Source organism: Oryctolagus cuniculus, chromosome 7 (genome assembly GCF_051225735.1).
Source record: "Oryctolagus cuniculus isolate XC-2025 breed Fujian yellow rabbit chromosome 7, ASM5122573v1, whole genome shotgun sequence".
Classification (NCBI taxonomy): domain Eukaryota; kingdom Metazoa; phylum Chordata; class Mammalia; order Lagomorpha; family Leporidae; genus Oryctolagus; species Oryctolagus cuniculus.
Genome location: NC_142873.1, coordinates 22,915,209 through 22,934,695, shown reverse-complemented (window position 1 = coordinate 22,934,695; position 19,487 = coordinate 22,915,209). Strand labels below are relative to the sequence as shown.

At 59.0% G+C, this 19,487-nt stretch overlaps 1 protein-coding gene across 2 annotated transcripts; it reads left to right on the top strand.

Annotated features, from left to right (window-relative positions):
• The first annotated feature begins 1,622 nt into the window (after positions 1 to 1,622).
• Positions 1,623 to 17,607, top strand: ABCB8 (ATP binding cassette subfamily B member 8). 2 transcript variants are annotated; one of them, XM_070077326.2, is made up of 16 exons: positions 1,623 to 1,830; positions 5,389 to 5,701; positions 6,008 to 6,163; positions 6,245 to 6,339; positions 6,480 to 6,585; positions 7,242 to 7,403; positions 7,522 to 7,607; positions 7,722 to 7,819; positions 8,169 to 8,274; positions 11,870 to 11,903; positions 12,117 to 12,253; positions 12,434 to 12,528; positions 12,690 to 12,823; positions 13,578 to 13,725; positions 14,488 to 14,738; positions 15,325 to 17,607. In XM_070077326.2, the coding sequence occupies exons 1-16, from the start codon at positions 1,736 to 1,738 to the stop codon at positions 15,466 to 15,468; spliced, it is 2,160 nt and encodes a 719-aa protein (XP_069933427.2). In that variant the 5' UTR covers positions 1,623 to 1,735; the 3' UTR covers positions 15,469 to 17,607. The 2 variants fall into 2 exon arrangements, with proteins under 2 accessions (XP_069933427.2, XP_089155653.1); XM_089299527.1 differs by having other exon boundaries at positions 1,632 to 1,830; positions 6,245 to 6,287.
• Positions 17,608 to 19,487: the final 1,880 nt, after the last annotated feature.

Here is a 19,487-nt window from a genome sequence, read left to right as displayed (position 1 = left end):
AGACTGTGTAACTCTGCAGCCAGGTGAGGGGGTACTAAAGAGAAGAAGGAAGTGAAGCACAAGGCAGCTCTCTTGGATTTGAAGAGTGGTTGGGGGGAGCTTGAGATAGAAAGGGGGGGTTCCTTGGAAATTCTGGTATGTTGACTTTCTAATCTCCAACCCTCCAAGTCCTGGCCCAATCGCTGAGGCTCCCCAGGGTCATCAGGGCTACCTGGATGGAGGGATAATGTGAGCACCCAGGGATGAGCCATCGGAGCACCCTGTTGCCTCAGCCAGGTGGCGGATGCCCGGGCAGCTGGTGTGGTGGCTTGCCCAACGCCATTCTTGAGGCCCTGAGTCACCGCCCATTCCTTGAATACCGACTCAGCCACCAGGTGTCAGGGCCACGGGGCGGGGGGGGGGGGGGGGATGGGGGGGCTGAGGCCCCAGGGCAGATACAGCAGGTATCCCAGGAATGGAGAGACAGGCACAGTGCTTCCCAGATCCTCCACTGGAGGAACGTGCAGGAATTCAAGGAATTGCCCACAGAACTCAAGTCCACGTGTGCCTGTTTTCCTCCCTCCATGCCTCCTTGCTGAGAGGCCAGTGGACACAGTAGCTTAGGACTTGTATTTGGTTGTTGCTGAAGAGGTAGAGCTATAGAAATGAGATCCTGCCATTCTGGAGGTGGCAAAATGGAGCTTCACGCTCCAAGGGGGTACCAGGAATCGCCACGATCTTTCTGGGACATGGGTCAAGATGGGTTCTGGGAGGGGGGCTTTGTCTAGTCTCTCTTCCCTCTTGGCCAATATCACTTAGTATCGTGAATATTCCATCATGCTCACATCAGGAGCCCTCTCCAGAGAGTGGGCCAATCCTGGCACATTGTACTGCCTAGTTCCACTCCTGATTCACCTGCTGACAACTTCCCATCCACACCCCTGCCCCCGGGCCAGGGGGCATCTGTTTGGAAGGGAAGGAGCCAGATCACTAAGTCACAGCCCAGTGAGGGAGGCAGCTATGCAAATAAACAAGCACACGGAAGTGCTAGGCGGAGCAGCCAGCACTGTTCAGTAGGCGCCTTGGGCAAGTAGTCGTGACTGGTGAGGAAGGCATCTGTCCGGGTGACAGGGCAGAGGTCATAACTTCATAAACCACAGGACCTCCACACCAATAGTTCTCAGTAGTTGAGAGGTAGGGAGGGGGTATCCACCGCAGGACTTTTTTCAAAAATACACCTGGCTGCCATCCCAGGGCTTCTGACACGAATGGTTTGCAAACCATTTGGAAAACAAAAAACAAAAAAACCTCCCAGTCTTTTGTTCATTCGTGGCCCCACAGCGGTACATTCCTTGGCAACTCCAGGATATCTACACACCGCCTGGAGTACCTGCAGGAAGGTAGCCCGAGGTCAGAGGCCGGCGGGTGACTATGGAAACCCAAGGATGGAAGGGGGGACGCGCCCGGCACACCCTCAAAACGTCACCAGAACCGACCCGGGCACCAGGTGGAAAGAGCTGCCCATTCCGGCTGGGGGAGGGAGGGCAGGCGATACTCTCCAATCACAGCTCCGAAAGGAGAAAGGCCGACAACGTTTTCTCCAATCACGGTTTGCAATGAGATAGATGCATCTATCCGCCAATCATTGCCGCGGGGCGAAGAGGTTGTCGGGATGGGGGCCGGAGCCAATATGGAGTTCTTAGTGAGATGAGAGTCGAACTGCCGGTGCCGGCGGCTTCTTATTTCTCTCCCCAGCATGTTGGTGCACTTATTTCGGGTCGGGATTCGGAACGGCCCTTTCCCAGGCAGACCGCTACTACCCCTCCGTTTCCAGACATTCTCAACTGGCAGGTAAAAAAAGGAAAAAAGCTACTCGGCGCGGGCCATTGAGCGGCCGGCAGGGCGTGGGGCCTGCCGGGAGATGGAGTCCACGGACACGCGCAATGGCTGCTGGGAGTTGTAGGCTAGCCCGACTTGGAGGTGGAATGTCACTCCCTGAGCAGTCAGGCTCAATTATTTATTACGACGCTCGGGGCCCGGCAGGAGGCTCTGCACGTCTGTAGCATTGAGTCGGCTGGAAAGGCGGGACTGTCCAGCTTGGTGACCGCTCCCGGCCCGCACTGCCCGCGCGGGGGCGCCGCTCCCCGCCCGGTCCTCCTGCCTCTTGGAACCGATTTGGCGGTTTGGACAAAAGCTGAGTTAGTGTGGAGACATACAGTGTTGGTGGTGAGCCGAACAGAAATGGCTCCTCGGCAGGGATAGTCAGCCTAATGAGTCGTACGTGTGTTCTTGACAAAACACTGGACAGGAGAGAGAGGGGCTGGTGGGAAACAGCGACGCTGAAACTCCAACCTGGACGTAAATGCCCGGAGCGACGGGGCTCATTCCCTTCCAGTCGTGCAGGGAGGCCCCGCAGGGCTCGCTCAAAGCGGTTGACGCGCAGTTTGACAGAGGGCAAGGGCTGGTGTTCTTGGCAGTGACCAGCCCTGCTTAGAGTCCTGGTTTGGAGGGGGTGAGAGAAGCTGGAACGTGGCCATGGTAAATTATTTAAAGGTTTGAAAACAGTGCTTAAGGAAGGGTCAGGCTGTTGCTATTACTTGAACCAGAGAGAAACCCAGGAAAAGACACCAAATAATGTTCCATCGTTGGTGCATCCCTTAGTGCATTTCAGTAAATCAGGAAATGAGTGTACTGGGTCAGGACCGTTTACAAGTAAATGTGATAGAAATTAAATAGGGAAGGGATTGCTTTGTGAGGCATTTCAGTTCTGTCTTGCATATGTACTGGGTTGCAGTGTAAAATGTAATTCTTAACTGTTGGCCACGAGAAGTCTAAGTATTTACAAAACACTGCAGTAGCAAAGTCGGGCTGTTCTGCGTCTGTATCGAGAGCGTGCATTCACTCAACAAACATAACCATTTGCTAAGCATCCACTGGCAGATTCGTGCTGAGTGCTAGCGATAGAAGATCCAGCTTCCTGCCCTTTGGGAAGGTGGCACAGTTAACACAGGACAGCACAGTGAGCCTCTCTGCGTAAACTCAGGATGACGTAGAACACAGTGGAAAAGAAGACTGGGAGCCAGCCAGGCAGAGTGGGGTGAGTGAGGCTTCATGTAGAGGGGGCCAGAGGCACAGGCTTCCCCGAAAGCAAGGGAGGGGTGAGACTGAAGTCCGGTTAGAAGAGTCTGGGAATGAGTGCAAAAACCTCATGCCATAGTCTTTTGTTCTTTTACGTTTGTTTATTTTTATTGAATTTGAAAAGCAGGGTAACAGAGAGATCTTCCATCTGCTGGTTCACTCCCCAAATGCCTGCAACAAGCAAGGCTGGGCCAGACTGAAACTGGAACCAGAAACTCCATCTGCATCTCCCACATGGGTGGCAGGGACCCGAGTACTTGAGCCATGACCTGCTGCCACCCAGGATGTGCATTAGCAGGAAGCCGGATCGGAAACAGGGCCGGGGGTGAGAGTGGGGGGCTTGAACCCAGGTGCTCTGATATAGGGCGCAGGCATCCCAAGTGACAGAGTGACAGCTGACAGCTTAACCCACTATAGCATGCTTGCCCCTGTTTTGTTTTTGTTTTTTTGTTTGTTTGTTTTTAAAGGCTTTTCCTCATCATTAATCTCATTTGAATCATTGAGCATGCCACCGTACCCTCCTGGCTTGATATAACATCTGCTTCCAACAGGCCTCTCCATAGCCGGTCCTGTTCCCTCCTTCCCACGCACACCTGTTCCCCTCCACTGTGGTCTGCAGAATGCAAGTATGATGGTCACACCCTAGCCTGAAAGCCACAAATGGTCTCCATTGCCCCCTACAGCCCAGATGCTTTCTAAAGATGGGACTGACGGACCCCTCTCCCAAGCCTCCTGTCTCCTCTCCCTCCTGTGTGGCACTTTCCCGCCATCCTTTCTTGCTGCCTAGGACTCTCTCCCACTCCATTCCCCACCTGCACCTGCCCAATTCTGTCCACCTTCAGGCTGCGTCTGGAAGGCCTTTCCTGGCTCTCTGGGACATACGTGGGGAGTGCCTGCATTTCCCCTTTAACTCTCCCGAGCCTGACCTCCATGAGGGAGGTCTTGGCCGCCTCCATACTCCCTGCATTAGACAGCACAGCTGCCCGTTCATCCCAGTTCTACTGCCTGGAGACAGGTTATTTCCGCTGTCTCAGCTCTATGCAGTTTTTTTCCCATCAGGTAAGTGAAAATGTGCAGGCCCCCTTGTTCCTGGGGCAGCTGGTAGAGAACAGCAGCCTCTCCCTTCTAGGAAGGCCAGGGTCAAGTGCACCCGACAGTGAACTCTGCAAGCCCGCTGCCAGGACAGAGGAGGAACGGGAGCCTCACTCCCAGAGGCCCTCTGCCTACCTGTCAAAGAAGTGCCCGTGGGCCAGCTCCCTGCCAGCGTGCCCTCCGGCTCTGACGTGCACAAACTGGGGACCATCACTGGCCCTGGCGCTTGGTGCCTCTGCCTGCTTGGATGGGTGCTGAGAGACGTCGTGGGGGGAGGACACGTTGAAGACTTGATCCCACGCTCATTCCTCAGCAGCTTTGCACATGTGTGTTTGTCTTGGATACTGAAGTTGCTGCAAAGCAACCAGGGTGGAAGGCCTGGAAGATGAGGCATTGCCAGGATTGGGGTTGTGGTGCCACGGGTTAAACCACCACCTGCCACACTGGCACCGTAAGAGAGAGAGCCGGCCTGAGTCCTGGTTGCTCCACTTCAGATCCAGTTCCTTACCTGGGAAGGAAGCAGAAGATGGCCCAAGTAAGTGGACCCCTGCCTGCCCACATCTGAGACCAGGATGAAGTTCCTGGCCCTGGGCTGCAGCCTGGCCCAGACCTCCTAACTGTTGCAGCCATTTGGGGAGTGACGCAGCAGGTGGAAGAAGATCGCGCTCTCTCTCTCTCTCTCTCTCTCTCTCTCTCTCTGTTGCTGTGCCTTTCAAATACATAAACCCCCTTTTTTTTTTTTTAAGATTTATTTATTTATTTACTTGAAAAACTTGCTCAGAGAGAGGTCTTCCATCTGCTGGTTCACTCCCCAGTTGGCTCCAACGACTGGAACTGGGCCAATTCAAAGCCAGGAGCCAGGATCTTCTTTTGGGTCTCCCACACGGGTGCAGGGGCTCAAGGACTTGGACCATCTTCTACTGCTTTCCCAGGCCATAGCGGAGAGCTAAATTAGAAGTGGAGCAGCCAGGACATGAACCTGTGCCCATATGGGATGCCAGCCCTGCAGGCGGCGGCCTTACCCGCTACGCCACAGCGCCAGCCCTGAAATACATAAACCTTTAAAAGAAGAGGAAGAAGCGCCGCCGTCTAGAAGGCTCGGCCAGAGCTCGGGTGGCGCCCGGGTCAGTTGAAGGACAGCCAGGGCCTCCAGCCATCAACACCATTCTCTCCCTGCAGGTGCTCTGATGGCTGCCACGGCTCCTCCCTCCTCAGGGCGCTGGCCCGGCTGCGGTTCCAGCTCCGGGCCTACCTCCCTCGAGCCCCGCCAGCACCCAGCCGGAGCCCCTCTGCCTGGTGCTGGGTCGGGGGAGCCCTGCTGGGGCCCGTGTTGCTGAGCAAGCGTCCGCGCCTCTGCCTTGTGGCTCTGTGTGAGGCGGAAGAGGCCCCTCCTGCCCGCTGCACGCCCCGTGTTGTGGAGTCCAGCTTTAACTGGACGCTCTTCTGGCACTTCCTGCGCCCCCACCTGCTGGTCCTGGGGGCAGCCATTGTGGTGAGGCTTTCTCCACTTGTCCACGCTGGGGACAGGGAAGGGCTGTGTTCCTGCCTCACCACGCCTCAGGGGAGACCTTGTGGGAGTAGCAAGGGCGGGCCCCAGGGCTGGGGTGCTAGGGATACCGGAAGAATCTACACAGGACAGCCGGCTTTGCAGGGTGTGGGGGTCCACCTGGGCTGGTGTGTCCACATGAGCAGCCACACTGTGGACAAAAAAAAAAAAAAAGGCTAGTACTGGGAGAGGAAGGGGGAGGGGAAGAGGAGGGCTCCCCTTCTTGAAACGTGTGCCCCGCCCCCATTCCAGCTGGCGCTGGGCGCAGCACTGGTGAATGTCCAGATCCCCCTGCTCCTGGGCCAGCTGGTAGAGATCGTGGCCAAGTACACGAGGGAGCACGTGGGGAGCTTCGTGACGGAGTCCCGGAGTCTTGGCACCCGCTTGCTCGTCCTCTACGGCATCCAGGTATGGCAGGGTGGGAGGGCCTGTGGGCCCGTGAGGGAGGAGCCGCCCGGGTGCCCCTGACTGCGCTGGCCTCTCTCACAGGGACTGCTGACTTTCGGGTACCTGGTGCTGCTGTCCCACATCGGTGAGCGTATGGCTGTGGACATGAGGAGGGCTCTCTTCAGCTCTCTGCTCCGGTACTGCCAGCTGCAGGGTGCGGGGCAGGGGTGACTGATGAGCCCCAGAAGGGGTCTTCGGGAGGATCTGGGGGGTCAGGCCTCACCCTGAAGTAGCGTCTCCCTCTTCTCCACCTGCTGCTTCCATGTCCCACCCCCAGGCAAGATATTGCTTTCTTTGATGCTAAGAAGACAGGGCAGCTGGTGAGCCGATTGACGACTGACGTGCAGGAGTTCAAGTCATCCTTCAAGCTTGTCATCTCCCAGGTTAGTGGCCCCAAGCCTCCCCAATAGGTGTGCGCGCAGCCCTGCCCTGCCCTGGCCTGGCTCCCACGTTGGGCCCAGAGCCAAGGCCCAGCCTGTGAAGGAGGTGGGTGAGGGAGCTTGGACACTCATGGGAGGGAGGTGCTAAGGCAGCATTCGGGGTCAAGGTAGGATGCCACCTCTGTGAGGCCTTCCCAAGCCCTCAGACCAGCCTTTCCCGGCACAAGCAGACGCCCTTGGCCTGCCTCCTCCCCTGAGTGCCTGGATTGCCTACAAGTGTTGAACTCATGCCATGGCTCTGTAATCTGGCATCCTCCCCTCATCCACCCCCACCATCACCGAGGCCACTGGTTCTGCCAGACCCTGGTCCACAGTGGCCACTGTGCGTGATCCCCGCCTCGTTGGTTCCTGTAGTTCAATTTCTAGCAGAGAAAGGGCAGCAAACTTGGGATTGCCCAGGTAAATGATGCTGTGGTCCCCATTCTCAGCCACTTTGTGCCTGCTGGTGGTTGGACCCTAGCTGGCCAAGAAAAGGTCACATTGTGACCCGTGACTGCCGCTTGGCCTCCAGGAGTCAGACTCGTGGCCTGCGCCTGTGAACGCAGGCTGTAGCCAGCTGACCCTCGGCAGAAGCCCCACGTCCTTTTCCTCCTGCCCAGGGGCTGCGCAGCTGCACCCAGGTGGCTGGCTGCCTGGTGTCCCTGTCCATGCTGTCCCCACGCCTCACACTGCTGCTGATGGTGGCCACACCTGCCCTGATGGGAGTGGGCACCCTGATGGGCTCGGGTCTCCGGAAGTTGTCTCGCCAGTGTCAGGAGCAGGTACTGGAGTTTTGGGCTGTCCTCCATGTCCCCTCCCTTACCTCTGCCCAGCCCTTCCCCCACCCCCGTCATTACTCCCGTCTCCATCCTGGCCCGCTGTTTCCTGGGTTCCTTGTAGATTGCCAGAGCCACAGGTGTAGCAGATGAGGCCTTGGGCAATGTTCGGACCGTGCGGGCCTTCGCCATGGAGCAGCGGGAAGAGGAGTGAGTCCTGGGAGGGAGGAAGTACAGAGTAGGGACACATGCCCCACACTCCCCACCGCCCTGCACACCAGCCCAGCCATTTCCTGAATGCGGGGCCGGCCTCTGTCTCCCCAGACGCTATGGAGCAGAGCTGGACGCGTGCCGCTGCAAGGCAGAGGAGCTGGGCAGGGGCATCGCCTTATTCCAAGGGCTTTCCAACATCGCGTTCAACTGTGAGTGAGCGAGTCCTTGCCTGGGAGGCTCCGGGTTCACGGGCGGGAGAGAAGACAGGTGAGGGGCGGCTCTCCACCCACCACAGCCCCTCAGACACTGCCAGGTGCCCTGGCTGCCACGGCTGTCACCCAGCAGAGCTGCACGGGCAACGCTGCATCTGTGCTCAGCGGGAAGCCAGGCAGGTGCTTCTCCAATGAGCAAACCAAGGCTGAGACCGTCCAAGAACTCGCCAGAACTCCCTGGCGGCTGGTGGCAGAGCAGGCCTGGGACTGCAGACCAACAGAGGCCAGGGCTCTTTCCTCGGCTCTCACCGCTTCCTCCCTCACCCCCGTTCCCGTCCCCTTGCAGGTATGGTCCTGGGCACCCTGTTTATTGGGGGCTCCCTAGTGGCTGGACAGCAGCTGACAGGGGGAGACCTCATGTCCTTCCTGGTGGCCTCTCAGACGGTGCAGAGGTAAGTGGGGGGTGGCCCCCTCCTCAAGGAGCCCCCAGAGCCCTGCTGAGTTAGGGGACTGCTGCCCGGCCCCCGTCCTGCCCAGCTGCCCCAGGGGAGCGCAGGGATTGGGGAGAGAGCCCCTCAGGACTTCGACCAAGCCCCCAGGCTGAGTCACTGAGCCACATGCTCAGGAATGCAGTCATCATCTTCCAGACAGCCCACAAGTTTCCTTGTCAGGCCTTTTTTTTTTTTTTAATTGTGGTAAAATACACATAACGTAAAATTTACCATCCTGGCCGTTTTTCAGGGACACTTGAGTAGCATAAGGAGCCCAACGTTGTGCAGCTGTCACCACCACCCCCTCTCCAGAACCCTTTGCATCCCACAGAAGTACAGCCGTCCCCAGTGAACGCTGGCTCCACCCCTCTCCCCGCAGCCCCTGGCAGCCACCCCTGTACTCTGAGTTTGACCACTCTGGGGCACTCGTACCCTGGGAGTCACACGCTGCTTGTCCTCGTGTCTCTTCTCCAAGTTCCTCCACTTCAAGGGTCAGACTTTCCTTCCTCTAAGGCTCAAGAGTATTCCGTGTATGCGTGGACTGTCCTTGTCCAACCTTTTTTTTAATATGCCATATTCCTCCTTTTTATTTTATTTAATTTATTTATTTATTTATTTATTTATCTATTTAGTTATTTATTTAAAAGGCAGAGGGAGGGAGAGACATAGAGTTCTTCCATCTGCTAGTTCATTCCCCAAATGACTACAACAGCTGGGGCTGGGGCTGGGGCTGGGGCTGGGGCTGGGGCTGGGGCTGGGCCAGGCAAAAGCCAGGAGCCTGGAACTCTATCCAGGTCTCCCAAGGACTTGGGCCATCTCCTGCTGCCTTCCCAGGCACATTAGCAGGGAGCTGGATCCTAAGTGGGGCAGCCGGGATTCCAACTGGTGCTCTTACGATGCCCAGGCAGTAGCTTAACCTGCTACGCCACAATGCCAGCCCACTTGTCAGACTTTTTAAGAGCTGCCCCGCCTTGCCGGCGCCGCGGCTCGCTAGGCTAATCCTCTGCCTGCGGCGCCAGCACACGGGGTTCTAGTCCCGGTCCGGGCGCCGGATTCTGTCCCGGCTGCCCCTCTTCCAGGCCAGCTCTCTGCCATGGCCAGGGAGTGCAGTGGAGGATGGCCCAAGTGCTTGGGCCCTGCACCCCATGGGAGACCAGGATAAGCACCTGGCTCCTGCCATCAGATCAGTGCGGTGCGCCAGCCGCAGCACGCCGGCCTCAGTGGCCATTGGAGGGTGAACCAACGGCAAAAGGAAGACCTTTCTCTCTGTCTCTCTCACTGTCCACTCTGCCTGTCAAAAAAAAAAAAAAAAAAAAAAAAAAAGAACTGCCCCCTCACCTGCTGCCTGACCATTTCCGGGGATGAGAGGTGGACCCTTGCCCCTGAAAATCCCACCGTTGTAGCTTACTGTTGTTCACTACAGACTACCTGCTCTGCCAGGCCCCATCGCTGATCCGGGGCAGCCGGGGCCCTCAGCTGCCTCTGCCATAGGATAGCCCAGACACCGCTACCTCCCCTTCCTGTTCCAAGCTCAACTCTAGCAGTTCCTACTGTTTTCCAGCTTTGCTCCCCCTACGCACACCCCAAGTATATCAAAATACTACAACATAAATATATGTTAGGATAAATAATTAATGAGTGAAAGTGCTGTAATAATTAAAGAGTGAAGACCGGTGCTACCAGCAGCCGCGTCAAGAAAACGACATTGCTTCATGCCTGCCCCCTGCCCACTGGTCTGCTGTCCCCCTGGAGGTGACAATGCTGACCCGTGCTGCTCGTGGCCCTGCCCCGCCTCCCTGCTCACCGCCAGTGAAGGGCATTTCTTCCCAGTTTGGCTTACTGGCCATGTAACATGGGGCTAGCCCTGAGAGAGCAGGTAGGACATGCCCTTGCTCACCAAGACGGAGGAATGGCCTTGACCGGCCCAGAGCCAGGATTCCGCTCCCTTGTGCAGCTACAGGAACAGCATCCTCGCCCTGTTTCTGCTCCTTGATGAGGACACGGGTGGATCCGCCCATCCCAGGCAGCCTCCTCCTCCTCCCTCTTCTGGCCCAGAAACTATTCCCGGGGAGCTCTGGGATCCAGGTGCTCGGACTTTGGTCGAGAAGGGGCTTGGGTGTCCCCTCTGAGGCCCTCGCCCTCCCCACCCCTGGGGCTGGCCCACTTTCTGAGCTCCAGCCTCTCTGAGCAGGGAGATCCTTCCGGTCCTGGGGAATGTTGGTTCCTTAAGCAGCCTTGGGCCTGCTGCCTCAGGCCCTGTCTTCCCTTTATGGCCTGAGGACAGGCCCTGCTTACCCCTCTATGCCCTATTGGCACCTTTCAGATGCAGGAATGCCCAGAGAACCACAGGTCAGCCCAGGGGACATGGTCAGTGCTGGTAGTCAGCCAGCTGAGGCTGGAGGAGGAAGGGGCAGGACAGCCCTGCCCCGCTGGAGGCAGCCTCACCCTGTGGACCCCCTCCTGAGTACTTATTCTTGTCTACAGCGCAGGGGCCGGGCCCCACCTCAGGAGGGCTCTCTGAGCAGGGTCTCACGCACAGATGCGTCATGTGCATCTTGGATTTCAGCTGCTGCCTGGCCCCTTTGCCAGCCCCTAATGGCTTCCAGATCTACAAGGAGAACGTTCCCCTTCTCAGCAAGAGAGATCTCGCTGGCTTGGCCCTTCTCTGCCTGCCGGTCCCCCTCCCCTCCCAGGGCAAGTGCTCAGGGCTCTGAGCCGCCACAACCATTTCCTTGCGGGCTCCAGGGCTCTTCCCACCACCCCCGACCCGACCCCAGTGCTGGAAGAAGTGAGTCCTGCAGGCCAAGGATGTGGGAATCAGTGTTTCCTCCTTAAAGAGAGAGGACCCTGCGTACAGTGGCAGGCAGACACTGTCGGGGTGGCCAGGCCAGTCGGTGACCAGTGACTAAGACCTGGTTGACTCATCTCCCTCCCAAGCCTCGCTGCGGCTGACCAACCACATCCCCGGCCCTGCTGTGACCAGGGAGATGACCCACTGTCTAGACAGATAAACACACACACACACCCATCGCATGCACTTAACACACACCTCCAGGGCAGGCCATGGTGAACGCGCTTGTAGACTTTTGTTTTGGGGTCTCCAGCGTTCCTTGCAGCCCTTGTTTTCTTTCCCTGAAAAGATGCAACACCCGTGTTTTTCACTTTAATTTGAGTGTAAGCTGTCGCTTCCCCCAAGAGTCCAGCCAACACCAGACAACACCCTGCTAGGGCTAGCAGCTGCTGCTAGCTGCCAGGCCGGAGCCCTGTGGACAACACCGCGTCTGCGTCACCAGGGCTGAGGTGGGAGGGTCATGGGGTTAACTGTGCATGACGTCACCCCTGCACAGGTGAGCGGAGGGCACCTGCCGAGGTCTCGGGTCTTCCGGCCACATCCTTGTCCTCCTCCGGGATCTGGGGTAGCCGAAGGGCAGGTGTCCTTCTGCAGTCGGTGAGGGGCTGAGCCGAGTCGTGGCTGTGGCCTGCAGTCTGCAGTCCCCTGTCCCCTTCAGCTGGGTCCTTCCGCTTCTCACTGCCTCTTGTCACCTCTTCCTCACAGGTCCATGGCCAACATCTCTATCCTGTTTGGTCAGGTAAGCAGGGGTTGGTGTGAAGGTGAGGGCGCTGGCTGTGACTGGCTGTGAGACAGCAGGGAGGAGCAGGGGGTAACCGAGCCCCAGGGCCACAGCCCGGCCCCACTGGGGGCTCAGAAAATGCTGTGAGTGCTCCCAGCCAGCACCCAGCGGCTCACTTCCCTAGGAGCCCCCACTTCCTCCTCACTGTACACTTTGACTTCCCTCCCCCAGGTGGTGCGAGGGCTCAGTGCAGGCACCCGTGTCTTTGAGTACATGGCCCTGCACCCCTGCATCCCGCTGTCTGGGGGCTGCTGCATCCCCAGGGAGCAGCTGCGCGGCTCCGTCACGTTTCAGAACGTCTGCTTCAGGTCAGCGTCCGTGAGCGGGGCGGGGCTGGGCCTTTGTGGGCTGAGGACTGGAAGGGAGCTGGGTGGGGAGAGTGGCCTCCTGCCCCCCGCCCCATAAAGGAGCCACCTCGGAGGGACGAGGTCCATGAGGGCCCGGAAGCCTCATCTGACTGGGGGTGCTGGGTCTCTTGGCTCCTCCAGTTACCCCTGCCGCCCCGGCTTCGAAGTGCTCAGAGATTTCACCCTGACGCTGCCCCCTGGCAAGATCGTGGCCCTCGTGGGCCAGTCTGGGGGAGGTAAGGGGGATCCCCGTACCCTCTGGCTCGCTTTCCTCAGATAGCCACTCGGCAAGGCTGGAACGTGAGCCAGGGCAGGGGGTGGAGGTGGGGTGGTGGGGGGGGTACTGTGTTCCCTGGGGCGGTCCCCAGAACCCTGCCTCCCTCGCACAACTCTCCAGGAAAGACCACCGTGGCTTCCCTGCTGGAGCGCTTCTACGACCCCACGGCCGGCACGGTGATGCTGGACGGGAGGGACCTGCGCACGCTGGATCCCTCCTGGCTCCGGGGCCAGGTTGTCGGCTTCATCAGCCAGGTACGTGGCCCAAGGCCCATGGCACGCAGGGCAGGGCTGCCCTCACCCACCTCCTTCCCCCGGGCCTTGCTCTTCTCAGTCCCCAGGGCCTTGTCTGTCCTTCCCACCCGTGTCCTGCTGCTCTCAGCAGGCCCCTGGCCTTCCTCACTGCTCCTGGCTGCTGTCGGGGTCGGAGGCCCTGGGTTCTGTGGCTCAGGGGCAGGAACGCTTTGTTCTGTTACAGCAGTCTTTGCAGCTGGGTGCTTTAGGATCCCTTTAGGATCCTCTTTGAAGGCTGTGGCATCCAGAAAGTCTAGAGAAGCCCACAACTGTGGGGCCAGGACTGCTGGTGGCCACTGTCCACCCAGGGCCCAGCCTGCAGCGCCAAGCCTCCAGCCCCTTTCCCTCTCCTTGAGGTGGCGCTGCCCAGCAAGGGGCCCGTCTTCCCTCTGTGCACCCTGAGGGATGGCCACACACCAAACAGTCCTCCATGGCTCTGTTGGGCCAGCTGGCCTTGCCGTCCTGGCCGCCTCCTCGCCTGCCCTCCTCCTGAGGAATCTAGGCCCTTGGTGAGAGGTCACCTCTCCTGCCCTGTCACGGGTCACGCTGTGTCCCTGCTGCTCTCTGGCTTTAAACTTCGGATTCTCCCTAGGATCCCTGCAGGGGGTCCTACTCTGATCCAGCCGGGGGGGGGGGGGGTCTCCTGCTGTGCAAGGCAGCCCCTCGAGGGGACATTTCCTGTGGGCTCATCTCTATGCCCCCCACCCCCACCCAGGAGCCAGTCCTGTTTGGAACATCCATCATGGAGAACATCCGTTTTGGGAAGCTGGATGCTTCTGATGAAGAGGTGTATGCGGCCGCGCGGGAGGCCAATGCCCATGAGTTCATCAGCAGCTTCCCGGAGGGCTACCACACCATTGTGGGTGAGTCCCAGGGACGGGACCCTGCCCGGATCTGCAAGGCCTGAGAGGGGAGACAGGGGAGACGGGTGCAGCGCAAGCAGTGGGTGCCTCACTGAGACCGAGGGGAGCAGCGGCAGCTGGGGAGAGACGCTGATCATTTCAGGGCGGACCAGAGCTCTGGCCAGGAGAGACTAGAGATGGCGCTGTGGGGACGGGGTGGGGGTCACAGCCCATGTGTGCTCACGCTGCTCAGGTTCTGCACGCTCCTGCCTGGCCGGGGAGCTCGGCCACACCTCTCTTAAGTTGCATTCTCCTTGTACCTCTGATCCCAGCTCACTCCCTGCTCATCAGGGGTTTCCCAGGGCTGTCCCCCCACCCCGCTCCATCACTGGCTTATGACCCTGGCATCGCCTTGAGGTTCTTTTGTGGCTCCCAGGCTATTATGGTCTGCTGTCCTGCATGGTGGGCTTCACGTCCCACCATACGTGGGGTCACTGTGCTGTGGGAGCCCATGGCTGGGTGCAGACCAGTCCTTTTCCCTAGGAAGGTGGCTGGGGCTGCAGACACAGGGCAGGGAGCAGCCGTGCTGGCTCTGAGGTCAGCCGTGGCAAGGGCAATTGGTGACACACTGTGTTGTGTGAGTTGTGCCCTGACTTGCACAGGTCTGGCACTGGGGACTGATGGGCGTCGCCCCGAGGACCTGTGGGTACTCGGGAAGGACCTGTGCCCCTTGGCAGCCCTTATGATCCCTTCAGACCCCTGCCCTGTCCCCTTCCTCCTCAGGTGAGCGGGGCACAACCCTGTCTGGTGGCCAGAAGCAGCGCCTGGCTATCGCCCGTGCCCTCATCAAGCAGCCCACGGTGCTGATCCTGGACGAGGCCACCAGTGCGCTGGACGCGGAGTCCGAGCGGGTGGTGCAGGAGGCCCTGGACCGGGCCAGCACTGGCCGCACTGTGCTGGTCATTGCCCACAGGCTCAGCACTGTACGTGCGGCCCACCGCATCGTCGTCATGGCCAAGGGCCGTGTCTGGGAGGTCAGTCCGGGTCTGGGTTCTGGAAGGTTTCGGCATGAGCAGTGGAACAGGCAGCTCAGCTGAGCTCTGGGAGCGTCCAGCCTGGCCTCAGGGCTAGCCCCAGGTTCTCGGGGCCTTGGTTTCTTCTGTCTCCTGGGATAGGAGAGCTACACCGTCGGCTCCCAGGCCCCAGGACAGAAGTACATGGGGCTGGGGCCTAGAACGGAGCTGGCCGCCCAGGGGCTGCGGTGCTTATGCGGCAGCACCAGGGACCCTGACGAGGGACCAGGGAGGAGCAGCACCTCAGAGACTGGACTTGACCCCAGCCTCCAGCCGCAGGGGCCCTGGGTTCTGAGTTGCAGCTCTGGGTTCTGCAGGGCAGATGGGAAGAAGTAGATGTTCTCTCAAAGTGCACTAAGCAGGGTGGTGGCACTACCACACTGTGCCAGTGGCAGTTCTTTCCTGCTTGGACGCTTCTCAGAGCGTCTGCCGAATGGACACTGGCTTAAGAGACCGAGAGCCCAGTGGCTGATGGAGTGCAGCCCTCCGAGGGCTCTGAACTCGGTGCTGTTGCGGTGACCCTCTGCCCCTCCCTCCCGTCTTCCAGGCTGGGACCCATGAAGAGCTCCTGAAGAAAGGCGGGCTCTACGCAGAGCTCATCCGGAGACAGGCCTTAGATGCCCCGCTGGCGTCGGCCTCACCTCTGGGAGGGAAGCCCAAAGACCCCCGGAGCCACCAGCACAAGTTCTGAGCATGGCTCTCTAGGTCTGGTTGCTGCCAAGCCTCAGAGCCACGGCTGGCGCTCAGCCGGGGATACTTGGATGGGGACTGAGCCCCAGGACACAGGGGGTGGCTCCCGTGGTTCCCACGCTGACAGTAGAGCCTGGGCCCAGCTGCAGGACTGGGGGAGGCTGGGATTGCTCCCGTGCACCCTTGACCTTGTTCTCGGGCTGCCTGCTTCCTGCCAGAGCACCAGAGCTTGCCACCGTCTGTGGACTGCATGAGGGTCAAGGCGGAAGTCCCCAGAGGCCCTGTGTTCCATTCTCTCCCTTGGTTCACACCCTCCCTGAGCCTGTACCCTGCAGCCTCAAGTTGTCGAGGCCCCCAGCCGGAGGCAAGTTTAGAACATCACCATCTGGAAATGGGCCTGGGAGCGCAGACCCCCGCTAGGACCTCACCTCTGCAGACTGCGACTGACCCCCACACACACTCCTGCTTCCGCCCTGCTCCTCTGGACCCTGGGACAAGGAGCCCTCCCCCAGCCCACCCTCCAGACAGCCTCCCTTCCCGCTCCCTGCTCCATTCCCGTAGTCCTGATGTCTAAATTGCACCTCCTCACCCCTCCTCCAATGAGATGCCTGATGGGGCAGAGAGGCAGAGCACCCGTGGTCCATCCCGCAAGAAGCACCCAGCCTGCGCAGCCGTCTCCTGCTACCCCTGCCCTGTGCACCTGCCCTGTAAGCCTCCCTGTACACTGTGAACACTCAGCTGGGAAGGAGACAGGAGGGACCAGAAGCGCACGCGCACACAGCTCTCAGCTGGGGAAGCCACAAAACCAACAAGTCAGAAGCAATAGGGAGCAGTTAATGCAAGATACAATGTGAAAGTAATCTAAAAACAGGGACACTCAAGAAGGCGGCGAGACCGGCCCCACCAGGCTGCTGAAGTGAAGTGAGCCTAGGGCCCCAAAGCTGTGAACGACCTCCAGGCATCTAAGAGGCCCGGAAAGGCACAGGGCAAGGGCCCTTAGGCTGGGCCGGCGCCCCAGGGCTGGGGAGCCATAGGGATGCACTGGCCCTCCTCACCTACTCCCACCTTAGTGTGTCCACGGCGCTTCCCACCGGAACCCTCCCCTGCTGTGTCCACGGAGCCCTGCTCTGCAGGATGTGGGAGGAGGAGGTGCCCGTGCTACACTGCCCCAGCCAGCTAAGCATTTTGAACTTACCCTGTGGCCATCTTTCAGGGGCGGTGGTGGCAGTGTGCAGAAAGTGCAGATGGCAGCTGCCAGGAGGCCAGCCTGGAAGAAGTAGCAGTGACTCCCGGCAGCGCAGGGGCCAGGGAGGGACTCACAGCTTCTTGTGGGTATGGCTCACTGCCAGATGGCTACTTTTACAACAAGCTGCCCAGAAACTCCAGGGTCACACCCACCCTGAGGTTGCATATCTGGGCAGCGGTGGCCCTGAGGAGCAGAACTTGGGGCTGGCTTTGGCCTGCTTGGCCACTAAACCATTCCCTAGTGCAGTGCAGAGCGGGACCTCAGCTTCCTGGCAAGTTCCCACTGTCCCACCCCTCTGTCCTCGGGCAGCCAGCCAAGGCCCAAACTGCGCAGGGCGCCTTCTGACACCAGATTCTTGGTCTCTCCTTACAGCTTCAGGGTAGCTTCTGTGAATCCGGCCCTTCCCCCTCCCCTGCCCACTAGGGAAATAGTGAAACCCATGGCCAGTCAAGCTTGTCCCGCTAAGCCGCCTGTACGCCCTCCCCGAAACCCTACCTCGACCTTGGCGCCCCAGCTGCTCAGAGATGAGCAGTCTGGCTGTTGTTGGTCTTGGAAGCCTGTTCTGGACATTTAAATGAGATGATCTACAGTCAAGTGCTTACAGATCGCAACGCTGCAGCCTCACCTCGGTGCTGCAAGGACAGCATTCACCCATCTCTTCCAGCGTTTCTGAGTGGGGCACTTACCGCCTGCCGCTGAAAGGGTCCTGCGCCTGTGCAGCTCTCGGTCTGCTTGGGGGCCAGGCAGCTGGGGTAGGTATGGTCCTGTGTGCCTCGTGGGACTGTTTCCTGCCCCTTATAGCCAGCAGCCAGAGCGACCATGGCAGCGTCCAGTGCTTGTTGGGCAGAGATGGGATAGAAATGAATTTCGGTAATAAACTGATGGATGACGTGAGCCTGCTTTCTCTCAGATTGGCAGGGAGATGTTGCCCACTCCCCAGGTACATGGGGGTAGAACAGACGCAACCGATGCCAAGCTTCACAAGGACCAGGTTCTGCAGTCCTTGGTGCAGGCACGGCCCCCTCCCCCTGCCCCCGCCCTGTGACACGGGCCCCTCACCCTGCTCAGGCCTGCCAACGGCACTTATCTGCGTCCTCCCCTAGCCCACACCAACCCATCCCACCCTCTCTGGATCAACGTGAAGTCTCCGTCTTGAGGCCAGCTTTCGCCACGCTAGTGCAGTGGCCAGGGCGCCCTGAGCTGGCTCAGGGACACGGTGATTCCCCTTTAGAAAAGCCCTGGGGGGTGTGGCATAGCAGTCGGCCCTCTGCCTGCAGTGCCAGTGTCCCGCGTGGGTGTTGGTTTGAGTCCCGGTTGCTGTACTTCCAATCCAGCTCCCTCCTGATGGCCTGGGAAAGCAGTGGAGGACAGCCTCCACTTGGTTGGGCCCCTGCACCCATGTGGGAGACCCAAAGGAAGCTCTTGGCTCCTGGTTTTGGATTGGCCCAGCTCTGGCTATTGCGGCCATTTGGAGAGTGAACCAGTAGATGGATGTCTCTCCTTTCTCTCTAACTCTGCCTCTCAAATTAATCTTTAGAAAGAAAGAAAAGCCCTGAACAGAACAGGCCCACTTCCACCTTGCTGGTGGGAGTGCAAATGGCATGACTTGGGGGAATTTCGGGTCAACTATCACATTTCCAACTCAGCGGCCTCTTGACCCAGGAGTCGACATCTGTGCCATGGTATTGACAGCAACACTGTTTGCAACAGACTGGAAATCCCCAGCATTCAGTGGGGCAATGGTTAAATAAACTGTGGTACCTCCGCATAATGGAATGGGGTGCGGCCACTTAGAAAAGAAGGGTGTTGTGCATGGTAAACTGAGCCATCACTTGGGGTCCCACAATCCAGCTCCCTGCTAATGTGCCTGGAGGACAGCAGATGATGGCCCAAGGGCTTGGGTCCCTGCTACCCACATGGGAGACTGGGATGGGGTTCCTGGCTCCAGGCTGTGGCCTGGCCCAGCCCCAGCTGTTGGAAAAATTCTGTGTGTGTGTGTGTGTGACACAGAGAGAGAGAGAGAGAGAGAGAGAGAGAGAGAGTCTGACATTCAAATAAATATAACTTTGTTTAAAAAGACGTTTTCCAGGTAGTGGATACTGCATGGTCTCCAGAATATTCTTTTAAATGCAAAGAGTAAGATGCAAAATCATAGGGTACCCATGAAAACTGGTAGGATGGCAGGTGGGACACCATGTTACCTGGAGGTGGGGTCCATGTTAGACTTGGGGTGGCACATAGGGTACCCATGTTACTTGGGGAGTGGCAGGTAAGCCCACAGTCAGGGCGGTAGATAGCAGCCTCCTAGCAGGCCAGTGTGGAGAGGTGAGATCTGACTCCTAGTGGGGGGTGGGGGGGGAGGCAGTCAAGGAAAGCGTGCTGGTTGGGGGACCTGAGAGACCCCCAGGTGCCCTTTGGAGGCTGGGAGGCTGGGGGCAGAGAAAGAAGAGATTCGTCAGTGCCAGACTTCCCACTACTTTCCAACCTGGTCAAGAGCCAAGTCTACTCTTTGTGAAAGAACAAATGATCCTGGATGAGGTTCCTGGGAAGGGCAGAGAGGCAAAAGAAGGGCAGGGTGGGTCCAGGGTCAACAACTGACCCCCAGGCCTGACCTGCAGGGCAGCACCAGGGACCTTGAGGGGTCCCGAAGGCGCTCCCAGCCCCAAATTAATCTTGGGTTCCCCTCAAGCCCTCCCAGGAATGCTGTGGTTTCCTCCTGGCGCTGCCTCTGATCTCAGCCACAGCACCCCCTCCCCCTGCCACTGCACTAATGG

Bases quoted from the DNA above. Each gene is read 5' to 3' on its own strand.
- ABCB8 (XM_070077326.2), top strand. From the start codon at position 1,736: ATGTTGGTGCACTTATTTCGGGTCGGGATTCGGAACGGCCCTTTCCCA. The intron at 6,586-7,241 runs GTTAGTGGCCCC...CCTCCTGCCCAG, and splicing joins TCAAGCTTGTCATCTCCCAG to GGGCTGCGCAGCTGCACCCA. The intron at 12,254-12,433 runs GTCAGCGTCCGT...TGGCTCCTCCAG, and splicing joins TTTCAGAACGTCTGCTTCAG to TTACCCCTGCCGCCCCGGCT.